The following is a 26,480-nucleotide window of genomic DNA, read 5'->3' as shown; positions in this document are numbered from 1 at the left end:
TTGCAGCTTATAATATACATTAATTTTTTATTTACTAATTCTTAAATCCTCAGCATTTCTTGTCCTTAGTGCTTAAGTTCCTTATTAGAATTATATTTTCAATTGCCTAAATCAAACGTACGTGCTAACAGTATTAAGTTAACAACAATGACTGCAAAGTGCAACGAATCTTGTCCTTTGGTGATTGGGTTCCTCATAGTTCAAATCCTGTCCAGGAACCAGCTTAAACTTGAACAACTTCAGAAACCGTGACATGAGTACCTTGACCTCAAATTCAGCAATAGCCTGACCGATACAGTGTTGTGGGCCAAGTGAAAAAGGAATGTGGTAAAAGTGTCAATGTCCTACTTCATTTTCATCATATAAGGTTGAAAATCACTCAGGATTGAATCCCTCGGGGTCGTGCTGTACTTGTAGTACTTGGGGCTGTTGTGTAAAGTAAACACACCAATATTTATCAATATTCCTGCTGGTATTCTGTGCCTTCGTAATTCACAATTCTTATCCATTACTCAGGTGAAACCAGGGATGCTGGGGTGAAGCCAACGCGTTTCTTTCATGGCAAGACCTGTATAACCTAGTTTGCCGTGGTCATCGCATGAAACATACTGACGAGAACCAAAGATATCATCAACCTCTTGCACTAACCTGTAACAAATTTGAAAGGATTTTATCCCTGATTATTACACAATGTAGAAATTGTTGAAATGTGGTGGTATGATGACTGTGTACTAGATGGAGAAGAGGTCTGTGTAATACTTAACTCACTTGTTCTCAACTTAAGGATTCTTTGCTGTTTCAGCCAACATAAAGGACAAAGCTGCTGAAGTGGTTTCCTCACCTAAGAAAAAGAATGAAAATATTGAACAATTTGCAGTATTCAGATGCATGAAACTACCTGTGCGCCAAATATTTTCTGGGTTTTCTTCCCCTTGAATGGGGCGCGATGCCTTGAGATAGATTACTATATCTGATACATGTAACTAAAGTAGAGAGGAAATTATAGTTGTTACTGTGCTTTTCCATGACATGTCAGCTTTGAAATTTTAATTCATGTTAAATTAGCACACAAAATGTAGTTAAGTTTTAAGTGTGGGAGGGGACAAAATTGACTTTTTTGCAGTGAACAGATCCCTAGACACATGAAATTGGCTGTCCAAGGTTCTGTCACTGAGAGGAGTCTTTGGCAAGCTGGGCCTTCGACTGAGTTAATCAACGAGTGACAGTGTGTTGTCCTGTATATGGCTATGGTCAGCAATTTTGCAAGCACCATGTTTAGTAAAGAGTAAGAAAGATAATAAAATTACCAAGAGACTTTTGAGGATTTTGGCTAAAATATTGAAAACAAAACTGCTTAAGAGGACACTGGAACAAGCTTTTGATTTTTATTATACATAATTTGATTTCAAAAGCTGTTCCAAGCATCATTTTAATTTCAAACTGTGTCATAGCAAACAAGCATTTCCTACAATGTACATGTTATGCAGTGCTTGAAATTAGCGGTTGCCTGGTTGCCTGAGACAAATAAAACTTCATTCATTCATTCACGCAATCAGACTTTAGAGTAAGTAAAGGACAGGTTGCCCCAGAAGAATTCGCCAGACAACCCAGGAAAAAATTGAAGTACTTACATCACTTTGATGCCTAACAGAATAAAGCGTAGAAGCTATAAACTTGAGAGATAAAAATAGCCTAAAATGTGAGGTTTATCCCTGATACTGATGGATGGATCTAGCCAGAAAGGTTGTGGAAATTAATTAACGCAGTTTGCTTGATTCAATAAGTAAGGATGGGCTGATACTGATACCAAATATTTGATACCAACGATACCAAGGTCAGATCGAAAATTATCAATACTAGCGTAGAGTATCAATTCTTTCAATACTGCATGCGAGATACCCGTGCTTAATCTATCACAAATAACCACTGACAAGTAGCCGAAGGGCTCGAGATCATGCATGAGCACAACCAAGTTCTCATCAGGGCAACCAAAGTCAGGGGCTTGGTTGTCTGGCAATTGCCAGAAGGGCGACCTGGATTTTTCCTAATTTAATGAGCACTGGTTATGGTATTGTTAGTCATGTTGTACCTGCAATAAAAACGCGAGAAAATGGTCCAACATCTCTTCATAATCCAACTGAGTGTCTTCAGGAACTGACTTCAGGATATAGGTGAGAATATCTGATGGAACATCATCGCCATTCAATACTGCCTTTCTTCTCTCATCTATAATCTTCTTGCCAGTATCCTGTAAAAAATGAACCGCTGCCACAACTGTGTTTTGATAGCCATAGGTTGTGAAGTCAATAGCATGAAGAGGATGGGATAAACACCAAATTGGAGCAACTAAACACTCTTTAAAGGCTTCTGGGAACAAGGAATCAGAATCATTGACAGCGTTTAGATCAATTCCAAATGCCACCTAAAAAGGAGAGAAAGTACAAGCTTTACACTATACATCATCATGCAGAAAGGTCTCTAGTGTTATTGGCGCAACTCCAAAAAGATACTGAGTGGACTAGAAAAAAATTTTAGATGGGTCAGCCATGGGCTGAAAAAATAACAATGTATCCAGGGGTTTCATTAAGGGCCAGGCACCGGGCAAATTGACCGGTTGTGAGGACGGTTTTGCCCACCTGATTTGACGGTCTGGAGGAAAGTTATAATCTAGTAAAGAAGTTCAGTTCAAAGAGTTTTGCCCGCCTGTGAAAACCAGTTGCCCTCCTGCAGAAAACATTAATGAAGCCCCTGTGTATCTGTACCAGTAGACAGGCCTCCCATGGGGGGAAGGTACTTGATTCAATTTTTGCTGGGTGCAGTGTATGTGCTTCTGGTCTCTCAGTTCTGCTACCCTATTAAAGTCTATTCTGTGGCCAATTACAGACCCTTCTTAGTTACATTTGGAAATAAGGTAAAAACTTTTTAACTGTGAATTTCCCCAATTCTATTTCCTTTGTTAATTTCCGGGTGGGCACAAATAAAAAAAAAGTATACCTCACTATTCGTTATTGGGTAGAGTGGTGAGTGCATTTGTATCTCCTAAATGTCATTCGTATCCTAAAAATTCAGTTGCATCTTAACTGCGAAATACACCCCTTACCTTCCCTATTAAATCCAAAGTTATCCGGTTAAATTCATCTGCCATTTTCACTTCAGTTTTACCATTAGCTAACCCAGTCAGTCTTGCCAAAAACACATCACAGCTCAAGTTAAACTGTTCCATAAGCTCCTTTAAATACTTCCTGTGAAATGCAGGATTGATCGGCAGCCGTTTGGATTTCGATTTTCCAAGAACAGTCTCGGAAACAAGACCTTTACCCATAAACCTCTCCTTGAAGAGGAAACCGAGCTGATCGTAAGACCAAGCATCTTTGGGGAGATTGGAGGTTATCAGCACTTCTTTGATTATTAAAGATCTGAAACGTAGAAAAACGGGATGTGAAAAATCCAGACGATTATTACAGGGCCGTACTCTTGGGAAAGAAACTTAAAAACTTCGAAGCCGTTGGTGAATCCATGCTGTTTTTCAAGCGTTCGATTGTCTGTATGTTTCCTCGGAAAAATTCATCTCGTTTAGGGCCTGGAATGTGGTCAAGTGTCTTGTGTTTATGTTGCAGATAAAGCACGAAGCAAAGAACAAGGGTAAATACAGTCATACACAAAGTTATAAAGATTAATGGCGAACAGCGAACTAAAAGGACGCCATTTTGGTTTTCTGAAGAATCCTTGTCAACAGTAGTAGGGGGAGGAGAGTTATTCTCGTAATTTCAGACCATTGAAAATGAAATAAAGTCAAGCAAAAAAAAGCTCTGGGTCTATCACTGCATATTAGAAGTCCTGGTTCTATTTATAAAGATAAAAGGACCAAGATTCCTCGCTTTTGAGATCATAAAACGCAGACGAAAACAAACAAAAAAAACAAAACAAAAAAAACCGAAAAAAAAAAAAATGGGTAATGCACCCACTCCCTGATAGTAAAAGTCTTGACAACTCGCCCCAGTGCCTTTGCGTGAACCAATATGGCGAATGGCGGGCTATTCGGGTTTAGTGAAGACGACGTTAAGAAACTTTACACCAAAGTAATTGGCAGAGAGAATGAAATCGATACACTTTTAACTCTTTTTGGGCAAAGGAAGACATTCTCTTGTCCAGCGATCTTCATTTGTGGACACATCGGTACAGGGAAATCATTTGTTGTGCAGACTTTGCTAAAAGATTTTGAGGTGAGTACAAACGAGTATAATTTGAGAGAAATCACATCAACTGATTGTTGCTAAGAAAGAAAAAGCTTTTCGTAATATTGATTTTGTGTGTTTTGACGCGAAAACAGACTGTGCTATCTTATGGAGGGTAACTAGAATTTTAACAAGCATAAATGTAATCTCCATTACTGTTCTTTATGCATTTCCTAAGGCACTGACAAAGAGAATTTGTTGAACAATCAAGAGCATCTTGCAATTGGTGATCATTTTCTTTTTTCTCTTGACCTTCATATGTGATTCAGGGGTGATATTGTAAGGAGAAATTAGATTCTAGTCACTCTTTGGTGTCATAGGGTTATTGACTGAGATACTCAGAGAGGCTGCTGGAGGCTCATGACGGCCGGGTAACCTTTTATCATTTGACTACCCACACAGCTGTCATTGAATGGTCCAGCTGTATGCTCTTGATTTGAATGCAGAGGTGCATTTTGTATACAGGCCATACTGTTTTATCTCAAGCACTTGTGCGTAATCTCGATCACCAGGATGCGACAGTATCAGTAATGGTAGCCAACTAGCCACAGACTAGTAGAAATTCAGTTTGGGCGAGTGGTTTTCGATTTACACTAGCCAGTTTGGCTAGTAAACAAACTGAAATTGTTGTAACCAACCACTTGGTTAGTAAGTTCAAGAGTTTGTGCTGAGCCCACATCAGATTGTGAGCCATTTGTGATACTTTGTATTACTGTCTAAAATCTTTTGAAAATCTTGAAAATCCAACAAGTAAAAGAAGTGGTCCAACAGTTTGAAAAATTTCTTTCACCTGTTGTGCCTAAAATATGAGAGAGCACTGCTAATCCCTCACATACAATCACACTACACAATTGCCTCTTAATCCTTGGATCAAACCATCAACTGATAGTAACTCTCTCTCTCTTTTTTTTTTTGTTCCTCTGATATAACAGCTTCCACATGTGCTAGTTAACTGTGTTGAGAGTTTTACAGCAAGACTGATATTTGAGCACATCTTATACCGGCTACAAGATCTAGATGAAGATGACAATTGGAATGCCCCTCCTAAATGTGAAAATTTGACGGAATTTTTACGCCACTTACATTCTTTATCAGCAAAGGAACTCATGAATGAAACATTCTACATTGTGCTTGACAAAGCAGAGAAACTTCGAGATATCGAGGCAAATGTTCTTCCTGCCTTTTTAAGACTTCAGGAACTAACTCAGCTAAATATTTGTGTCATCTTGCTCAGTCAAATTGTTTGGGAAAAGTTTCAAGTTGGTACTGGATTCTGTGAGCCCTTTGTCATTCTCTATCCTGACTATTCAAAGTCTGAATTGCTGGAGATCATGGCAAGAGACAGCCCATCTTCATATCCAGTGGAATTTTTCAAAGCATACTGCCAGCTTCTCCTGAGTGTGTTCTATTCTGTGTGTAGGGATTTGAATGAGCTCAGACATCTGGTAGGTGGAGGATTCCTCTAAAGGAGAAGCACTGTGGTGTTATTGAGTAGGAATCTGCATATCAGAATTAAATTCCTCTCTCTGTAAAGGTTAAGAAAGAAATGTGCACAGTCACCATAAATTTTTTTTTTTATAAAGGTGGCTGTGCTCATAAAGTTGGGATTTTGTTTTTATAACCTTACACAGAGGTGAATCTTTACAAATGCAGATTACATGTCAATTTTGTTGGAACCTTTTTTCTGGGGGGAGGAACAAATTTACCTAGTTTAACAACATTAGAAATCATCATCACCTTGCTCAAGTTGGAAATTGGAAGGAAATGGTTATTAATTAATTTTTTTAAAGTTACTTTTCAAAAGAATTAAATTCTTACTGTTGTGATACGTGTAGGCTCTTCTTCATTTTCCAAAATATTGTGAACCAATAACATCTGGTGAAGCTCAATTGACAGACAGTCACAAGCTGTGGCGAAACATTGAGCCTCATCTCAAGAAAGCTCTCCACACAGTCTACCTTAGGGAGGTGTCCAGTTACCAGTGGGAGAATATCATTGGACAGGGAACACAGACAGGCAATGAAAACTTTGGAGCCTTGGGTAGGAGATTGTTTTCATTAATTCTGTGTTTCTATAATTTGTCATTTCTAAATTGAAAAAGTAAATACAGCTCTGTATTTGGCTGGTGCTGCTCATCTCGGTCTAAAATAATTTGGAATTAACCTTTCCATTGCAGTGTAAAGGATGTTTGATCATAGGTCGTAGAGGTGGGGTTTAAAGGAACTTTTGAAGACCAGTAGCTTGATTGCTAAATTTTGCGTCAGATATTTTTCTACTATGCAGCAAAATCCCTAACAACTACAGATGTCTAATCCAAGAACTGCGATTTTTGCAGGAATTTCTGTTCGTTGCCACATGGAGCTACCATTTTATGCCAAGTATCTGTTGATCTCAGCATATTTGGCATCGTATAACCCAGCTCACACAGACAGAAGGTTTTTTACCAAACAGGGGAGAAAAGGATTAAGTAACCGAGCAAAAGCTGCTGCAAAAGGGAAGAAATCCAACACTCAGCTGACAGGTTAGAACTTTTCTAGTCTGAAGCGTGTGGTTGATAGATGTTTACAACAGAGGGGTTTTATTTTTTTCGTCGGATCTGTACATCCCCACTTAACCTTATACGAGAAAAAGTTTCGTTCAGCATCGTGCTGATTGCGTTCATCGGTAACCAGTCATTTAGAGTAGAGTAGACATCTATATTTATACAGGATAGCCCCTTCAGTGTAGTGAACACTGGTATCAACGGGGGTCCTGTTACCCACCCATCCCACCCCAGGGGAGGACATCCATCACGCAGTAATCTCGTGCATGGGAAATTAACGTCTCCTGCCCCTAACCCTGCAGGAGACGGGACCTCCATGTATTCGTCCCTATCCGAGAAGACTAGAATACCTAATCATTTCTTGATGTTATAGAAAGGTAGCATATTCTTCTCAATTATTTTAAGACTCTGAGTGTTGGTCAGGCCGGGGCTCGAATCCTCGACCTCCCGCACAACAGTCCAGCGCTCTATCCATTGAGCTAACCGGGAGGCCAACGAGTCAGTTAGCCAACGCTACAACACCTCTTTCTAAATGATCCAATATTCGCTCGTGAAGCAAGATATCAGAAGAAAATGTTTGATTTATAAAATGGAAAATGGAACCCGTGAGAGAGGTGAATAAAACAGTCAAACTTGCTCCTCTGTCAAGATGTTGGATGGAAATGTGTATCGTTTGACCGGTCTCTTTAGAACTACACTACCCTGGAAGATTCTTGAAGCCATTGAAGGCTTTCCCAATCTTTTTTTATGTTCCTGAAACTACAAAATGAAGTGAACTTCATTTAATAACCGGTCAAGTCACCCGAAAGTCATCTCGCCCGAAAGTCATCTCGCCCGAAGTCATCTCACCCGAAAGTCATCTCACCCGAAAGTCATCTCGCCCGAAGTCATGTTGCCCGGAACCGGTCATGTTGCCCGAAACTCATAGTCATGTTGCCCAATACTCTGAGTCATGTCGCCCAAAGTTTTCTCGAGTGTTTAAACTTGAAGAAAGGTAACATCCTAGGTAAATTGCAAAGAATAAACTCTTAAAATGTTGACTCGTAAACTGTTTTCGTCCGCTAACCTATGCAAATATGAAGTTAAAGAAAGACTCAGATAGCGCTGTTCATTTCAGCGTTGTCCGTTGCTATGAACTAAACTGATCATTCTACAGCACAGATTCTAGTAATTATAAGCGGAACACTTTCAGTTATCAGAATTTTTCGCACATATCAGAAAAATACATCCTCAGCCACCTCAATCCGAGATAATCAGCTCGCTGAAACACGAGATTGTTACGCGTACGCAAAAGAAATATACAATGAGCCATCATCCCTGTATCGAGTGCGAAAATGAAGTTCGAGCGCGCCAGCAAGCCCTTCAGTGCGACAATTGCGGTTTTTGGCAGCATCGTATCTGTAGGACTGGTACCGACCAAACCACCTACCGTTTGGCTCTGTAATCAGAGGAAGAATAGATTGGTTGTGCGTTGCATGTTCTCTTGCGGCATCGAACTACAAGTCGAAGGGGATTTGTTCGACTGCTCTCAAATTTTGACAGTAGCTAGTTTTACATATAAACAACAAAAATGTGTCTCCGAATTTTTTATTTCTAAATACTTTTTTTTCAAGAGCGATTTTTATACGATCACTCCACATTTTTTTAATCCTATTTCAAAAATGTTCTTTAACTTTTCACTGAAATTGAACATGGCAAATCGCAGACACGTTTTTGTAGCGCTTTGGTCCCGGAAACGGAGGAACAATTTTTAAATAAGCGAAAAACAAAATTCGCTCCGACACATAATGTTCAAAAGGTGATTCGGACGCTCGCATTTAGAAGTCGTGAAAAATTCGTCAATTAATTTTTTTTCAAAATTTTTGGTATAGTCTGTTAGCCAGTCCTATAAGCCTTAAAGGCTGATAGTTTCGAAAGAAACTGTTTGGGGCTGCGTCGGTGGGATTAACGAAATAATTTGGATATATCAACAAAGTTTAAATGGTAAATTGGCCACAGTAACGACTACAAAAGCTCACGTTTCGAGCGTTACCCTTCGTCATTTTTTGTAATCGTTACGGTGGCCTATAAGCCTTAATTTGATATAAGGGTTTAGATATCTACAGTTTAAACCGGACGCGCTACATCGCTTGCACACGAGACACCCCTGAAGGTGCACGGTAACCTTGAGGAAGCTTGAGACTACAGCTTTCCGCATGTTCCTTAGCACTGAGTTTATTCCTTGCGATTTACTTAAGAATTTACTTAAGTTACTTTTCTTCAAGTCTAAACACTCGATAAAATTTCGGGCGACATGACTAGGAATTTCGGCTAACATGACTCAGGTTCGGGCGAGATGACTTTCGGGCGACTTCACCGTAAACCTAACTAGACACCAACCGATAACGACACAGGGCGACCGAAGACTAAGAGTACGATCCTCGATGCTTACTTCCTTTAACGAAAATCCAAAATCCGTAATGAAGTTTTCAACGTTCAAGCGATCCAGGGTATTTTTGCATCCGCCTTAGAAAAACGTGTGATCCAATAAAATTTCAGTGAAAGGCATCATAACTTAATAATATTAATTAGCCATATTCCACCCCCTCCCCCCGCTATTTCTTTAGTCCAATCCAACTGGCCCAAAATTGTTTTTAACCGTCAGTAATCTCTTTTTCGTTTTGTCCTGTTAGGTCCTAAGAATTTTCAAATGGACAGACTAATGGCCATATTTTACAGTATTGTGGAGGATAAAGTCGCTCCAACCGCGAACATCCTTTGTCAGATATCATCCCTTGTGTCGCTAAATCTCTTGGCGCAAATTACAGCAGATGATCAGATAGATTGTCCTAAATACAAATGCCTCGTGAGCTTCAGCACCATCTCAGAGATCGCGAGACAACTTGAGTTTGATATTATTCAGTACTTGTACGACTTTGTTTGACAGACCTCCTTTCCCCCCCCTCCCCCCCTTGTCTAATACTTTTGCCAGTATAACGGACGCCAAGTTAGAGATTGGTTAAATATATTTTCCTGCGATAAACGAGAAGCGGTATTGAACATTATCCAGAAAGTATTGAGATATAATAGATGCATCATCCACGTTTTAAGTTCTCCCCTTTCGTCAATGAACCCGCATTCCACCTTCTAAAATCCAGTCTTTCTTTACTGGGGAAGGGGTTAAGGCTCATTTTTCCGACCAATGGCTGATCATCAAGCCCTCGTAAATACGAATTGTCAGTTGTAGTCATTTAACGATTTGATGTATAGGCATCCATAGGCCAACACAGCTCATCATAGCCCCACACAGGTAATCGCGATTTACCTCGTTGGCGAGCTTTCACCATGATAAAAGCGACCATTTTGTTTATTTGTGCGCTGCTGTCGCATGAAAATCATGCGTAATAAGGATGTACAATTAAATGAATATTGTAGTATTACCTAAGACTGGATAGTCGTAACAATTAACACTCGATTCATATCGTGGAAAACTTTATTTTTATAAGACTGCAAAAGTGCAAAATCTCTTTTCCATATAAAAATTCCCGAGTACACAAAGCTCGTAAGGGATATCAGTTATTTACAAGGATATTAGCTTATTAGCGAGTGTGTATTTCGGCATGAGGTTGGTTGAAAATGTCCGAAGGAAAAGTGTCCTTACCCGCGAACTTTCGTCGAATTGGACGAAGAGGGGACGAATAGTTTGATCCCACCGGAGGTGCACGTTCACTAAGAAATTTGAGACGTGATATTACTGGTAACGCTCGGTCGAGTCTGAACTTATTAATACTATATCAGTTGCGAAAAAGTTAGCTTTGGAACGATACTTTTCCCACAAGCCTGCATTTAAATAGTGGTTTAAAAAATACTTTGAAGATTTTTTCAAATCATTTGAACTACTGAAGAAAATAAACACGGTGAGAGGAAGATTTTGCTGCTTCTAGCTCTTATAGGACAAATATCTTAAATAAAGTAGACAATTGCTACGATTAACTCTTTTAAAAGTAAACCTGTGTCATCAAATGTTGTCATGAGCGTAAGCATGTATCCAAAATCATGGTATAAATAATTCATCTATTCAAGAGATAAAAAAAAGTCTTCATAATTCCTTGATCTATTCCATTAGGCCTTCTAAGTTTCTTCCACACAATTTTTTCGTGTTAGTTATTCATATATTAAATAACTTTCGAGATAACATTAAACCAATTAGTGGAGTCTATAATACAATGAGCTCTCGTATTTTCGAGTCCTGGGACTTGGGTCGTGTCTCAGAGAGTAAACATGTAGATTTCAGGTAATGAACTTCCTTTAAAATATTGAGCTGCTAAATCATCATAGAGAAAAGGCATTTCCCTTGCGTGTGAACAAGCTGCCGTTTTAGAAACCCAAGTATGTGCTGGGGCTGCGACTTCTTATCAGGGCCCTATCTATCGAGTCGTTTCGGTCATATTGCGCTAAACTTTACTCAAAGTGAGTCTTTTCAAAATGTCGGAGGAAGTCTTGTATCTGGAACATCATCTGGTTCAAGGTCACCTAAGAGACTCTCAGAAACTTTCCCTCTCAAACGGCCAGTGTGCTGCAGGAAGAAAGACGAGTATTTAGAACATTCTGAATCCAGAACTTGAATCGTAAAATTGAGTGTCGAAAGTAATCCGGGAACCTTTGTTTTTGCTTTACCTTTCTCTGTGATTGGTCCAGAAAACTCATCCTCTCAACCAATCAGACACAAAACAAAAACCAATCGTAGTCAGCCGCGTTTTCCCGCGCTTTTGGTTGCTTGCCTGGTTTAAATATTAGTTCTCATAGGCAACTAATGATGAAAGCCTTTATTGCGAGTTGCTGTAGTGATTAGATTGATTTTAGTTTTTCGACAGTCAGATGAAAACTGCTTCTATTGCTCCTTTTTGCTGTAGTTGTTTCGGATGGAAGCTTTTATTTTCTTTTAGAACAAACATTTACTGTGACATGTTCTTTAATGGGAAGCTATTATCATTATTCATCTCGATTCTGAAGGTCGCAATGACTTGGGCAAAGAATATCGTTCACTAATACTTACAGTTTTTGGCCTTTGAATTTTGGGAGGCGGTGAATATGAACCACTCACTGGAAAATCAAGAAAAATGTGAATTAGATGCTATTCATTCGATGAAATCACAAGACATATCTTTGTAAACTATCGAGTGAAAAGTGTTGTTCCCACCTTCTCAAACATGTCAAAGAAAATATCAAGCAAACCTATTGCTAGAGTAAATATGTCTCACCAGGGTCTGGTGTGGTGGATTGTCTCTGTGGAAAAACAACAGGGGGTGGCCAAAAACCTCCTCCAGCTACTGGCTGCACTACATTGACAGGCTTAGATGGACGGGAAGATGGAACGAACAATGGAGACGCGGCGTAAGAGTCGGGCACGTTCCGGTAAGAGGACAAGGGGCGTTTGTCTGTGCGAGATGCGGATCTCGAGCCTGTGAAGAGTGACCAGACTAAAAATTCGTCTCATGATTCTTGTGCAGTTACTAGAACGTCAGCACTGAGACTTTTTCATTTTGTCACACTTGTCCTTTTGTTTTGCCCTCGGGCTAAGTGGCTGACGTTGCCACATTACGGTGATTATCCCGTTTCCACAGTGAGAATCAACTAGGAATGAATCTATCTAAGTTATTTCTCCCCCCCCTCCTTTTTTTGCCATGTCCCCTATTTGCCACAGTCTCATTGAAATCCGGATATCGAAGCGCAGAAGATTCACTCCTAGCATGATCATTTTATTCTCTGGCGGCTTCTAACCTCCTTCAAGGATACGGATAAAATCCAGAGCAGGCGCTTCAAACCAATTTACAGTTATAGTAAATTTGTATTCAAAACTGACCATTTAGTCAATTCAACTTAGAATGCGGGGACTAGCGATTCTTACGGAGAGTAATCTTGCACGTCAAAATAGCAACAATATTGGCATCACGGACTTCCTTTTAACTCGTATGTTTTTTGTGTGCATGCCATAAACCATACCTGCTCTAGAGCCTGGCCTTGATAGACCGCTGGTCAGATGTTGCTCGTATTCATAAATCTGAAAGGAAAAAAAAATAGAATATAAAGAGGAGCACAAAATCAACTAGTGTACAGCAGAATGTCTTTGAAATGCTATGTTATCTGAAGAAAATAAGAAAAAACAAAAAGGGATGAACCTGTCTCTGAAGATCTTCCACGCGTTCAAAAGCGTCGAGTTTCAAGTTTCGTTCATGATCCAGTTGCTGCATGATTTGTTTTAGGGCCTAAGAAAGTGAAATAAAAGTCAGAGGTAGAAAACGAGGGGAAAATTGGGAGATAGAAAAAGAGTGGGAGTGTTTCTTTATCGCATCGTTTGTTCCAGGATTCTTCCTGTGGATTGCAGCTTCTCTTTTGTTCACTCGTACTGCGTCCCGTAAAAAGAACGAAAAGAAGGGGGAGGGAGGAGTGGGGAAGGGGAAATTCAGATTCAAAATACCTTCTTGGATTGCTCTTGCGCGAAAAGATTTCTTCGTTGATCTCTATCCAAGTTTTCTATGTAAAAAAAAGAGAATCAGATGACATTCATTAAGTCTTAAAATTGAAAAGAAATCAAGAGAAATGGAGCGAAATAAAATGAAAGGATACAAATCAAAGGACATTAAAGGATAACTTACGCGTAAGAAGACGAAGCTGTAGTTCTTTCTCCTCCAGATCTGCAATCTAGAACCAGAGAGAGCAGTTACAATCAATTTCCTGAACTGCTTGCATGAAAATCGTTTCGAGTCCAAATAGATGTTATGAAAAAAAGAAAAATCCTTAATAACTTTCAATCTCTGCTTGAATGGAATATCATCGCTTCAGCACGCTCATCCGCGGGAAAGTTTGAGTCTTTTAGCAACGTGAGTAGACGGAAGGTCCGCAAGGGATCTCATTATTGGTGCCAGACCCCCGGAAAACCTCATCCTGACTCGTCTCTAATCTTTCCGCGGGCAGAAAAGCGTTTACAATGAGGACCTCCTCGCAGGCTAGTGCAAGAACGAGATCAAAACTCACCATCTTTGTAATTCTATTTCAAACCTTTTATGTTAGTATCATTTTTCATAATGAAATCACTTTGTATGCTGACGAAAAAAAAACCTAGATCATTAATCCACTCACTAGTTTATCGATGTTTGTAGACTTGGCCAGCTCCAGTTGTCTCATACTGTGAGCTTCTTGCATCTGAGCATGCATCTTCTGAAGCTTGGTCTTTTGCTGAAAACACAAAACACCCAAACACTTCAAAATCATCCTAGTTAAAACCACGTCAAGTCAAACCAACCTAGTGTCTGCAGTTCAGCCCCTTTTTTAAAAGTTGTGACTTGAACGTGTCTGTTCCAATAACGTTACACACCCTAACATCAGCATGTATGTTCTCCATACTGGTCACTATACATTTCCTAAGGTGCTGACAAAGAAAATTTGTTTAACAATCAAGAGTTTCTTTAGTTGGTGATCACTTTCCCTTATTCTTGTGACCTTAATGCGTGATTCAAGGGTGATATTGTAAGGAGAAATTAAAGGCTAGTCACTCCTGTGGATTCAAAGGCTTCAGAATATTTGTCTGTTTTCTTCGAGACTACAATCACTTAATTAACGCAGCTAACTGTGGCCATTTAGTACTCTTCACTCTTTAGTCCCCACGGTATAATTCCTAATTCTTTCTTAACGCTGCCACCAGCTTCGTATTTCGTAAATAAGTGAAGCGAATTTGGTGATTTACTATTATGTTTTTAATTCATTATTTATTTATTTATTGTAAACAGACATGACATGACACTTAGCATAATGACGCACTACCCACGAATAGCAGAGCTATTTGAACTATGCATGAGAACGACTCGCAGTTGATGAGACTATTCTTGTCACATTTTTGCTTGCTTAGTGCCGAAATTAAGAAGATAAGTTACCGGTCAATACTTCTGGAACTGAAAGTGTTCATTTATAGCGGAGCTCGCAACACGCGCACAGCGTTACCCCATACTTAAAAAAATAGTAATACTGATAGCAATCGATTAAGCCGAAGTCCTTTCCTTTTCTTTGTTGGCGCTATGTGCGCGAAAACCAAAACAATAATTCAAGCAAGTTCTTGAAATGTCCTACCTCATATTGTAGCTTTTTACGCAGTTTCTGGCACTCTCGCTCCACCTCTGAAAGAGCCTGTAAAAGATGATGATGATATTGACAATCATTATGTAAATAGAAGTAATAATAGGAGTAGCCTGCCAGAAGACTCAAAAAGGAAGGTCTTGTTTATCTTTAAATTCGTCTTTAGAGTTTGATCCACTTTTGAACCGGAGACTCCGTACTCACGATTAGACTGAAAACCAACAAAGGCTGAGGTTGTCTCCTGGCTGAAGATATTTATTCATTATTAATTTATTACTACCGTTGGGGACGGGAACTGATGCCAAAATCCCTCACATAAACACGCTCAAAGTTTAAAAGTTCCACGTGCCACTAAAAAGGATAGCCACCATATTTAGAGTGCTACATACGAATAAAAGGTAAAATCTGTTTACGAGCCTAGTGGCCCATTAGGCCGGTGCTTAACTCCGGTTTCTGCTACGTACGAATGCTGTTTGATTTATTCAGTCACCTTTTGAATCTAAACATAATTCATTTGAAAAAAAGTCAAATCTATACGTGTGATTTTAAAAGTAACTGCTGACAGTTATATGAAATTTATGAACCTCATATATTTCATTGTATCTCATTTATCACTTTCACGGGTTTATTGCGAATCAACTTAACGGCCTGCTCCCAGTTGGCTTGTTAGCTCAATTGGTAGAGCGCTGCACTAGTATCGCAGAGGTCAGTGGTTCGAATTCCGTACAGGCCTGATTTTTATCAGGTCTGATTTTCGCTATTGCTTAAATAGCGCTATCTACTACGAGGATCGTGCATCATATGTAACTGCTGACAGTGTCACAATGGACAGAAACCCTTTTGGATTAGATCAATGACCTTTCTCAGTGCTGCTTGTTCTTGTTTAAATAGCACTTCTTTCTCTTCCGCAATCTTTTTAACTCCTAAGCACTCTCGTTTAGCTTTGTCAGCCTCATCTCGTAAACTCTCAACCTTTAAAACAAACAAAGAAACGCGTAATAAAATAAAAACCGTCAAAATCAGTCCCAAAGAGCAGTTTTCAGCGAAGAGTAGAAAAACCCAAAACCAAAGTAAATGTATTTATGCAAGGTAACCAACACAACCAAGCTGATGGGTAGGGCGAATAGCATTACGTGGGTTTTTGATTTGATGGAAGATTCATCCCCCGGCATTTTATAAACTTGAAAGTTCTCCGGTACCCCTTAAGGCAGTTTCGCTTTTTTTCAAACATCAGTTCTTTTGTGTTGTACCTCCCATTCTTATTCACTGGTTCCCTTGGAGATTCTTCCTGAACAAGCTTCAAGTGATTTCTTTCTTTTCTTTTCTCTTCACAAATATGTAAGCCTGAGAAAACTAGAGTTCCTTAAAAGCAACTTTTTGTTAAGCTTTATGCGGTTTCAACAAAAAAGAAAATTCAATCACGCCTTTTTGAACAACTGTGATGACGAATATCATTGTCAATAAGTAAAAGTACAGACCACTATTAAACTAATGTCGATTTGTTGATCTTACCGAGTCGTGATACCGGATAAAGAGACGGGTCCGCTTCCAGTTGTTCATAGTCTTTATCTTTAGAAACTGGGAAAAAAACACCAGTGACAAGAACAAATTCAGTACCTTTCGGAATCGGTTTTATTCATTGTCACTGATACCACATAATAAAATAATGATATAAAAAGGTAACCTCAAAGATCTTGCAGTTAAAAAATTCAAAATTTGAAACAAAAGAAACTTAGTGAACAAAAGGTAATTTTCTGTTAGCTCAGCCATGTAAACATTTTTCAGGTGAAATAGCATCGTCTTTTTTAGACTTTGTTCGGTTTGTTTAATTTCATTCTCTATGATCTCGTCTTTTATTTGTTTTTTTTTTCTTAAGACTCTAAACAGAAAAAGAGGATCCAGGCCGGGTTAATGTGAAAATGAGATTGAAGCACTACCGTTGATTTTTGAAGCACCACCTTCTACTACATAATAATTTGGATATATCAACAAAGTTGAAATGAGATACAATGAAATATATGAAGTTCATATATTTTGAACTGCGGTATTAGATACGCATGATGCACGATCCTCTCAGTAGATAGCGCTATTTAAGCAATAGCGAAAATCAGACCTAAAAAAAAAAACAAACAAAAACAAAAAATCAGGCCTGTACGGGATTCGAACCACTGACCTCTGCGATACTAGTGCAGCGCTCAACCAACTGAGCTAACAAGCCAACTGGGAGCAGGCCGTGAAGTTGATTCGTAATAAAGCGGTGAAAGTGATAAATCAGGTACAATGAAATATATGAAGTTCATATATTTCATTGTATCTGATTTATCACTTTCATAAGATAGCTATTGCTTAAATAGCGCTATCTACTTGCGAGGATCGTGCATCATACGTATCTAATACCGCAGTTCAAAAATATATGATCTTTATATATTCATTGTATCTCATTTATCACTTTCACGGGTTTATTACGAATCAACTTAACGGCCTGCTCCCAGTTGGCTTGTTAGCTCAATTGGTAGAGCGCTGCACTAGTATCGCAGAGGTTAGTGGTTCGAGTCCCGTACAGGCCTGATTTTTTTCAGGTCTGATTTTCGCTATTGCTTAAATAGCGCTATCTACTACGAGGATCGTGCATCATGCGTATCTAATACCGCAGTTCAAAATATATGATCTTCATATATTCATTGTATCTCAATCAAGAGCATCTTGCAATTTGTGATCATTTTCTTTATTCTCCTGACCTTAATGTGTGATTCAGGAGTGATATTGTAAGAGAAAATTAGATGCTAGTCACTCTCTGGTGTTGAAGAGCTATTTACTGAGATACGCAAATAGGCTGCAGAAGGCTCATGGGAGGTAACTTTACATCATTTAACTACCCACACAGAACAGAGCTGAATAATGTTTGTGCACATGCTAAGTTTCGCCGCAGAAAACAGACTTTGAGTCATTTGCATGGTTGATTTCCTATTCTGTTGCCTCAAGGCCTTGTTTTCATCGCCTCTTTTCTTTAACAGAACAACCTCCAAAAACATTGTACACTTTCTTAAACTTTTCGAAAATTAATTTTCTCCTTAAAAACTCTGGAAATAAGAAAATGCCTTACACAACAACAAAGTGCCTAGGTTTTAAATGTCAGCCCTTATTATTTACCACTAATTTCATTAAATTTTAGACCTCGCACACTTGAGCCGGCGTTGTCAATCAGTTACCTTCTAATGTAGCATTTCATTATTCAGTCCTGTTGCCACACAGCTTTCACTGAATGGTTCAGCTGCATACTCTTTACTTGAATGCATTGCCATTTTGTATACAGGCCAATTGCTGTTTCATCTCAATTACTTGAGATGAACAGATATTGTCAATCACATTGTGAGCCTGCCTGTATTAGGGAAGGCTCTAAAAGAGACTGTTGTTAGTGACTGAGATTGATGGTTTGATAAGCTGAGCAGATGTCATCAGGAGAGCATCAGAGTCAATTAATGACCAAACTAATTTGTGAGTTGAATTTTATGAGTTTGAGTTGTTGTTTCATCATTGCTCACTTGTGAGAGACATTAATTTTTGCTCAGGCTGTCAAAAACCTGGTTGAAAATGGCAGTCCTTTCTGGGACTAACCCTGTATTCTCTCTTTCAGACAGTGCTGGTAACATTTACCATTTGTGGTACCTTGTATTACTGTCTAAAATCCTTTGAAATTCTTGAAAATTCAACGGGTACAAGAATTCCTGTAATGGTTTAAATATTTCTTTTACCTGTCCTGCCTAAAATAAGGAAGAACACTGCTAACCCCATGCAAACATTTACACAACATAATTGTCTAGTGATCCTTGGATCAAACCATTTACTGATAGTAACTCGTTCTTTTGTGTTTTTTTTCCCTCTGATATAACAGCTTCTACATGTGCTAGTTAACTGTGTTGAGAATTTTACAGCAAGACTGATTTTTGAGCACATCTTATACCAGCTACAAGATCCAGATAAAGACAGCAATTGGAATGCCCCTCCCAAATGTGAAAATAGGAAAGACTTTTACGTCACCTTAAACATACTTTATCAGGGAAGGAACTCATGAATGAAACATTCTACATTGTGCTTGACAAAGCAGAGAAACCTCGAGATATCCAGGAAAATTTTCTTCCTACCTTTTTAAGGCTTCAGGAACTAACTCATCTAAACATTTGCGTCGTCTTGCTCAGTCAAATTGTTTGGGAAAAGCTTCAAGTTGACACTGGATTCTATAAGCCCTATATCATTCCCTTCCTGACTATTCAAAGACTAAGTTGATGCAGATCCTGGCAAGAGAAAGCCCATCTTCATATTCAGTGGAATTTTTCAAAGCATACTGCCAGCTTCTCCTGAGTGTGTTCTATTCTGTGTGTAGGGATTTGAATGACCTCAGACATCTGGTAGGTGGAGGATTCCTTTAAAGGAGAAGCACTGTGTATTATTGAGTAGGAATCTGCATATCAAAATTACATTCCTCTTTCTGTTAAGGTTGAGAGAGATATGTGCACAGTCACCATTATTATTATTGTTTTTAAATAAGGTGTCTCTGCTCCTAGAGTGCTGATATTGTTTTTTAAAAACCTTGCAGAAAGAAGAATCATTACAAAATGCAGATTGCATGTCAGTTTTATCGGAACTTTTTTTCAGAAAACAAAGTTAGAAGGCTTAACATTATTAGAAATCATCATCACTTTGTTTAAGACATAAATTGAGAGGAGATGGTTATTATTTAATTTGTTTTAGTTACTTTAGCAACCAGTGGAAGAATATCATTGGACAAAGAACACAGACATGCAATGAAAACTTAGAGGGTAGGAGGTGGTTTTCATTCTTATTATAATTATTGTCATGTTTTTATTAATTTTAAATAGAAAATGTAAAGACAGCTGTGAATTAAGCTGGTGTCGCTCATCTCATTTTCAAATAAATGTAGAATTAACCCATCATTGAGTAAAATCTTGCATTCTGATTGGTTAATAAAGCAAGGTATTTAGTGTGGAATTTGGAGTTGAAAACGAGGCTATGTAATATTGTTTCGCATCTACGTAATATTTTTTCGCATCTACGTATACATAACAATTATAAGTAATGCTGTTTTCTTTTTTCCTTATTTTAATTCAATCATTCAAGGAAAATCCATTACTTGAGTGGTGAATTGTGGCTTCAATTGCACTTGAAAACTAATAACGCCCTCATCGATTTGCAATTTGGGCGATATTGGTTTTCGCATGCAATTTATTGCGGAATTCCTTCGTTGCTTAGCAGTCGTTTCGTATCCATAGATCTTTCGTACCCAGACGATTCGAACCCAGGCTCAGACGACACAATTCTCTCTACATTTCCTTTGTTATAGACAAGGAGAATTTGTCGATCAATCAAAGCCTCTTAGGTTGGAGATCACTTCCTTTATTCTGTTAATCCTAATTGATGATTCAGGAGTAGAACTGAAATAAGAAACTAGATGCTGGTCGCTCTGACTTGTGGTTTGATCCTCTGATCCCTAAAAGTGAGCAGCATCTAATTTCTCCTTACAATATCATCCCTGAATCACACATTAAGGTTACGAGAATAAAGGAAATGATCACCAAATAAACAAGCTCTGGATTGTTAAACAAATTTTTTCACTGCCTTGGGAAGTGTTCAGAGAACAGTATGTTCACTATGGTTTACATAGACTTTTAAAAGTCAGTAGTTTGATTTGTGAATTTTGCAGCAGATAATTTTATGTGAAGGTGTAGTCTGATCGTCCGGGTGAGTGTAGTCCTGAGAAGGACTGTTGTCGGTGGCAGTGACTGACGTTTCGACAACCTGTGCGGAAGTCATCATCAGAGTCAAGTGAGTCATTGTTGTCAAACCATTTACTGCAGATAATTTTATACTATGCAGTGAAATTCCGAACAGCTGCCGATGTCTAATCCAAGAAATACGATTTTTGCAGGAGTTTCTGTTCGTTCCCACATGGAACTGCCATTCTATGTCAAGTATCTGTAGATATCATCACATCTGGCGTCATATAACCCAGCTCACACAGACATGAGGTTCTTTACCAAACAGGGGAGAAAACGATTAAGTAACAGAGCAAAAGCTGCTGCAAAAGAGAAAAAATCCAACATTCAGCTGACAGGTTAGAGCTTCTCTAGTCTGCAGAGTGTGGTTGATAGACGTTTACAAGAAAGGCGTTTTATCTTTTTCGTCTGATCTGTACATCCCCTCTCAACCCCAGTTATACGAGAAAAAGTTTCGTTTAGCATCGTGTTCATTGCGTTAAACGCCAACCGATCGTTTCGCCAACGTTACTGCCAATTTTAAATAACATCTCTGAGAGAGTCTTGTTTGACCAATTATCGGTATATTTCAAAGACATATTGTCTGACTTCATTTCTGCATATCACAAGAATTATAACTATGAGACCACACTGCTGTGTTTAACAGAAGATTGGAGGGCTGGCTTAGATAATAAAGAACTCGTTGCTCTGATATCTTTAGACCTTTCAAAGGCCTCTGATTGTGTACCACAAGAGTTGCTGCTACTTAAGTTGAAGGCGTATGGGGTAGCCTAGCATGGCGTTGCTCTGTTGCGAAGTTATTTGTCTAGAGGATCGCAGAGAGTAAAAGTGGGCGACAAGTTTTCTTCTTGGCTGCCGGTTATAAAAGGAGTACCTCAGGGATCCGTCCCTTGGACCCCTTTTCTTTAATGTATTTATGAATGATCTCTTTTACTTCCTGAAAGGAGTCTGTATCAATGCTTATGCTGATGATGCACAAATTTATGCCTCGGATAAAGATCCAGTGAAGTTAGAAATGAAACTTCAATGCCAACTCCTCGAAGTTGACCAATGGTTTGGTATAAATGGCATGATTTCAAATCCTGACAAATATCAAGCAATGATTTTAGGGAATATAAACTGCACCTTCAGTTTTACAGTGAATGACACTAATATTCCGGTAAAAGATAACCGTGACCTCTCAGGAGTGAACATTGACAAGAATCTGCAGTTCAACAGCCATGTTAAAAACATTTGTACAAAGGTCAACAATCAAATTAATGTAATTTCCCATTTTCGGTAAATAGTACCGACGGATGTGAAATGTAAACTTTACAAGGCATTTATTGTTCCATATTTTAGATATTGCTCAGCAGTCTAGCACTTTTGCAGGGCTCGAAATGGAAATAAATTAGAGCATCTGAACAAAAGGGCGCTCAAGATTGTTCTAGATGAGAAGTCTCTGCACTACCAGGAGCTACTGAGCAAAATTAATTGTAGTGATCTGTACAGTATTAGGTGCCAAGACACGATGAAAATAGTTTTTAAGACAATTCAGTGCGAAACAATGCCGAAGTACATACATGGTCTTTTCCAAATGAGGAGATACAACCTACGAGGATCAAGGAAACTTGTTATCCCATAATTATGTCAATACAACCACTTATGGTCTTCACTCCTTCAGATTTAATTCTCAGTGCAAACATGTGGAACAAACTAACAGAGGACCTGAGGTCATTGACGTCGTTGAATGAGTTTAGAACTAAAATATGTCAAATTTCTTTCCAACATAAATGCAATTATTACTTATGTAAATAGCAGTGTAATTTACTGTATATAATATACGATTCTATTTGTTTTTATATATTTTATTTACTTATTTATTTATCTATTTATTTATTTACTTGATTAATTTTTTCTATTCCTCTTTCTCGGAGAAATTAGCTATACAGCTCAGTACTCTTGTAAATCCGAGGTGAAATAAAGATGATGTATGTATGTATGTATATGTATGTATGTAACGAGTCAATTCGCCAACGCTACAACACCTCTTTCTGAGTGATCCAATATTTGCTCGCGAAGTAAGATATCAGAAGAAAATGCTTGATTTACATCCTGTGAGAGAGGTAGGTAAAACGGGCAAACATGCTCCTCTGTCAAGATGTTGGATAAAAATGTGTATCGTTTAATCGGTCTCTTTAGAACTACGCTACAGAGTAAGGTTCTTCAAGTCACTGAAAGCCTTCCCAATCTTTTTTACATTCTCCAAGCTACAAAATTAGGTGAACTAGACACCAAATCATAGCGACCAAGGGCGACCGAAGACAAACAGTGCAATTCTTGATGTCTACTTCCAAACAAACAAAATCCTAAATCCGGATTAAAGTTTTTCACGTTCAGACGATCCAAGGTGTTTTTTAATCCGCATTGGAAAAACGTGCGATCCAATAAAAATTCAGTCAAAGGCGTATGTACCTATTATTATTAATTATTTCATAGGGAATAATTGTTTTGTTAGGTCCAAAGAATTTCCAAATGGACAGACTAATGACCATATTTTGCAGTATTGTGGAGGATAAAGTCGCTCCAACCGCTAACATCCTTTTCAGATATCATCCCTTGTGTCACTTAATCTCTTGACGCAAATCACAGCAGATGATCAGATAGATTGTCCTAAATACAAATGCCTTGTGAGCTTCTACACCATCTTACAAATTGCGAGACAACTCGAGTTTGATATTGTACAGTATCTCTACGACTTTGTTTGACAGACCCCTCTTGTCTAATACCTTTGTTAGTAGAATTTGAAGACAAGTTAAGGGATTGGCTACATATTTTTTTCCTGCGAAAAACCAGAAGCGGTAGTTAACAATTATTCCACGAGCGCGCGTTGGATATGAGATGATAGATAGCCAACTCGGCGCCTCGTTGGCTATAGTCATCTCATATCCAACAAGCGCGAGCGGAATAATTGTTTTATTAAAAACGTTAAATTAAATTATTAAATTTTATTAAATTTTTACCTCCCTTTTAATTTTAAGCTGACACGTACGCTCGCCATATTTGTAGATTATGGTATATTGGCTGATCTACCATAATGGCTAAGCCAATAAAAATTGTTGAATTGCATTATCCAATGATCTAGTTTTTAATAATGAGCATTATCCGGTAAGTATTGACATTAAATGTATGCATCATCCGCGTTTTAAGTTCTTCCTTTCACCAGATTTAATAGGCTATGAACTCTGCTTCATAAATGAACCCGCATTCCACCTCCTTAAGTTCAGTCTTTGTTCCTTGAGGAAGGAGTGAGGTATCATTTTCCGACCAGTGGCTCATCATTGAGCCCTCGTAGATATTAATTGTCATAGTCATTAATGAATGATGGAACAGAGAATTAACACTGAAGTGTAAATTAAAGTGCTAAATCAAACCCATAAAAAACTCTCTGAGTGTTAGCCCTAGTGAAGGTAGCTTAGTAGGCAGAGCAACGGTAGATCTAATTCGGAGGTCGTGGGTTCGATTCCAACACCGAGGTCACAAGGACATTTTCTTTATCTCGTGTAGTTCCCTGATACCCTTCACTAGGCTAACGCTCAGAGGGTTTTTCATGGGTTTCATTTACCACTTTAATTAATTTACGCTTCGGAGTTAATTCTCACCTACAGTTTCGATTATGTATAGTTCTTCAAAAATCATTTTACCGTCTGCATTCAAAATATTGGTTCATAAAAACCTTTTAAGATGTTTTGATGTCATTTTTACCACTAAAGACAAAATAAACATAATATAAGGAAATTTTGCTGCAACTAACTCCTCCACTTGACAATTCTCTACAATCGATTTTTTTAAAAGTTAAAACCTCAGCAAATGTTTTCATTAGCATAAGAATGTATCCATAATCACGGTATAAATAACTCATTTATTCTAGAGGTAAAAAAATACTTTCCACTAGTTGATCTATTCTATTGGAGCTTTTAAGTTTCTTCCACACAATTTCTTTGTGATGATTATTCATATATTATGTTATATTCAAGATAATATTAAACTGATCACTCGAGTCAATAATACGATGAGGTCTCGTATTTTCGAGTCCTAGGACCCAAGTCGTGTCTCTGGGAGTAAACTTGTAGATTCGAGGTAATAGACTTCCTCTGAAATAGTAAGCTGCCAAATCATCAGAGAAGAAAAGCATTTCCCTAGCGTGTGAACAAGCTGCTTTATAAGAAACCCGAGTATGTGCTACGGCTGCTAGTTCATCTCTCCGGGGCCCTTTCAAGTCGTCTCGGTCGTATTGCGCTAAACGTAGCCCAATTAGTGAGTCTGTTTTGCTCTCAACAAAAAAGTTAAAAATGTTAAAGGAAGTCTTGTATTTGGACCATCAGCTGGTTGAAGGTCACCCAAGAGACTGTGCGAAATTTTCCCTCTTAAACGACCAGTGTGCTGCAGGAAGAAAAACGAGTATTTAGAACATTCTGAAACGAGAATATGAATTTTAAAATTGAGTGTCGAAAGTAATCCGGGAGCCTCTGTTTTTGCTTTACCCTTTTCTTTCATTCGTCCAGAAACCTCGCACCATCCGCTCAACCAATCACAGGCAAAACGAAAGCCAATCGTGGTCAGCTGCGTTTTCCCATGCTTTTGGTTGCTTGCCTGGTTTAAATATTAGTTCTCATTGGCTAATAATGATGTAAGCCTTTATTGTGATTGGCTGTGGTGATTAGATTGATTTCGGTTTTTCTACAGTAAGTTGAAAACTGCTTCTATTGCCCGTCTCTTGTGGTTGTTGATGTTATCTCTTATTCTTTTTTTGTAACAAATATTTGCGGAGTCCTTTAAACTCAAGGCAGTTATGTGCAACATGTCCTTCAACGGAAAGCTAGGATAATAATTCATCTGGATTCGAAAGGACGTAATGCCTTGGGCGAATAACATCGTTCTCTAAGTACTTACAGTTTTCGGCCTTTGAATTTTGGGAGGCGGTGAATACGAGCCACTCACTGAAACATCAAGAAAAATGTGAACTAGATAAAACTGATACAATCAGATGACGTATCTCTGACAACTAGGGTGGAAAGCGTTAATCCCGTCCTCTCTAAATTGTCAAAGAAAATAACAAACAAATAAAAAACTAAAGAACCATCACCTATTGTTATGACTCACCAGGGTCCGGTGTGGGGGCTTGTCTCTGTGGAAATACTACAGGGAGTGGCCATAAACCTCCTCTAGCTACTGCCTGCACCACTTTAACAGGCTTAGCCGGATGGACGGGCGGATGGGACGAACAGCAGAGACGCTGCGTAGATGTCCGGCACCGTCTGGTAAGAGGACAAGAGGCGTTTGCCTGTGCGAGATGCGGCCCTCGAGCCTATAAAAAGAGACCAGGATAAGAGTTCGTCTCATGATTTTTGTGTAGTTACTATAACGTCAGCACTGAGAATTTTTTTTAGTTTTGCTCGCAGGCTAAGTGGCTGACGTTGCTACGTTACAGTGATCATCGCGTTTCGACAGTGAGAAGCAACTAAAACCGAGTCCACCGCGAGTTATTCCCCACTCCCTCCAAGAATTTGCCAAGTCCCCGAAAATTCTCCAAAATCCATTTATAATCCAGGATGGAGAATAGAATGTCGGTAAAATATATGGGTAAAATGTCTTGCTCTAAAGTGCAACGGAATGCACCCAGAGCTTCCAATTCGGAGTAAATTGCACCAACCCTTGGTTCGGAGTTTTAGCAGTCCGGTTTCATAACATAGAGACGCTATATCAAAAGCCCAAAGTCTCATTGAAATTTGGAAATCATAAGCACAAAAGATCACTTATTGC

The 26,480-nt window shown here is 38.7% G+C and overlaps 2 protein-coding genes, 1 long non-coding RNA gene and 2 pseudogenes across 5 annotated transcripts; 2 read left to right on the top strand and 3 right to left on the bottom strand.

The window, feature by feature from the left end:
* LOC148737962 (cholesterol 24-hydroxylase-like) lies at positions 1 to 3,890 on the bottom strand (annotated as a pseudogene). Its single transcript, XR_015996796.1, has 5 exons — positions 3,879 to 3,890; positions 3,101 to 3,758; positions 2,107 to 2,422; positions 769 to 859; positions 1 to 648 (listed from the first exon to the last, which is right to left on the bottom strand). The product of XR_015996796.1 is annotated as a cholesterol 24-hydroxylase-like (transcript).
* A 56-nt stretch (positions 3,891 to 3,946) lies between these two features.
* On the top strand, positions 3,947 to 10,196 carry LOC148737961 (origin recognition complex subunit 5-like). 2 transcript variants are annotated; one of them, XM_088751410.1, is made up of 5 exons: positions 3,947 to 4,223; positions 5,168 to 5,680; positions 6,071 to 6,275; positions 6,571 to 6,756; positions 7,183 to 7,413. In XM_088751410.1, the coding sequence occupies exons 1-5, from the start codon at positions 4,020 to 4,022 to the stop codon at positions 7,311 to 7,313; spliced, it is 1,239 nt and encodes a 412-aa protein (XP_088607536.1). In that variant the 5' UTR covers positions 3,947 to 4,019; the 3' UTR covers positions 7,314 to 7,413. The 2 variants fall into 2 exon arrangements, with proteins under 2 accessions (XP_088607536.1, XP_088607535.1); XM_088751409.1 differs by lacking the exon at positions 7,183 to 7,413 and adding an exon at positions 9,450 to 10,196 and having other exon boundaries at positions 4,005 to 4,223.
* Positions 10,197 to 10,231: 35 nt separating this feature from the next.
* LOC148737960 (uncharacterized) lies at positions 10,232 to 12,415 on the bottom strand. Its single transcript, XR_015997453.1, has 3 exons — positions 12,018 to 12,415; positions 11,813 to 11,859; positions 10,232 to 11,332 (listed from the first exon to the last, which is right to left on the bottom strand). It is a non-coding gene; the product is annotated as an uncharacterized LOC148737960 (long non-coding RNA).
* A 252-nt stretch (positions 12,416 to 12,667) lies between these two features.
* LOC148737959 (coiled-coil domain-containing protein 162-like) lies at positions 12,668 to 16,459 on the bottom strand. The gene is made up of 8 exons (XM_088751418.1): positions 16,399 to 16,459; positions 15,745 to 15,858; positions 14,881 to 14,937; positions 13,897 to 13,992; positions 13,413 to 13,458; positions 13,235 to 13,290; positions 12,936 to 13,022; positions 12,668 to 12,817 (listed from the first exon to the last, which is right to left on the bottom strand). The coding sequence occupies exons 1-8, from the start codon at positions 16,444 to 16,446 to the stop codon at positions 12,683 to 12,685; spliced, it is 639 nt and encodes a 212-aa protein (XP_088607544.1). The 5' UTR covers positions 16,447 to 16,459; the 3' UTR covers positions 12,668 to 12,682.
* A 2,018-nt stretch (positions 16,460 to 18,477) lies between these two features.
* Positions 18,478 to 23,425, top strand: LOC148737958 (origin recognition complex subunit 5-like; annotated as a pseudogene).
* The last annotated feature ends 3,055 nt before the right edge of the window (positions 23,426 to 26,480 follow it).

This window comes from Stylophora pistillata, chromosome 2 (genome assembly GCF_964205215.1).
Source record: "Stylophora pistillata chromosome 2, jaStyPist1.2, whole genome shotgun sequence".
In the NCBI taxonomy this organism is placed as follows: domain Eukaryota; kingdom Metazoa; phylum Cnidaria; class Anthozoa; order Scleractinia; family Pocilloporidae; genus Stylophora; species Stylophora pistillata.
This window is presented reverse-complemented; position numbering and strand designations above follow the sequence as displayed.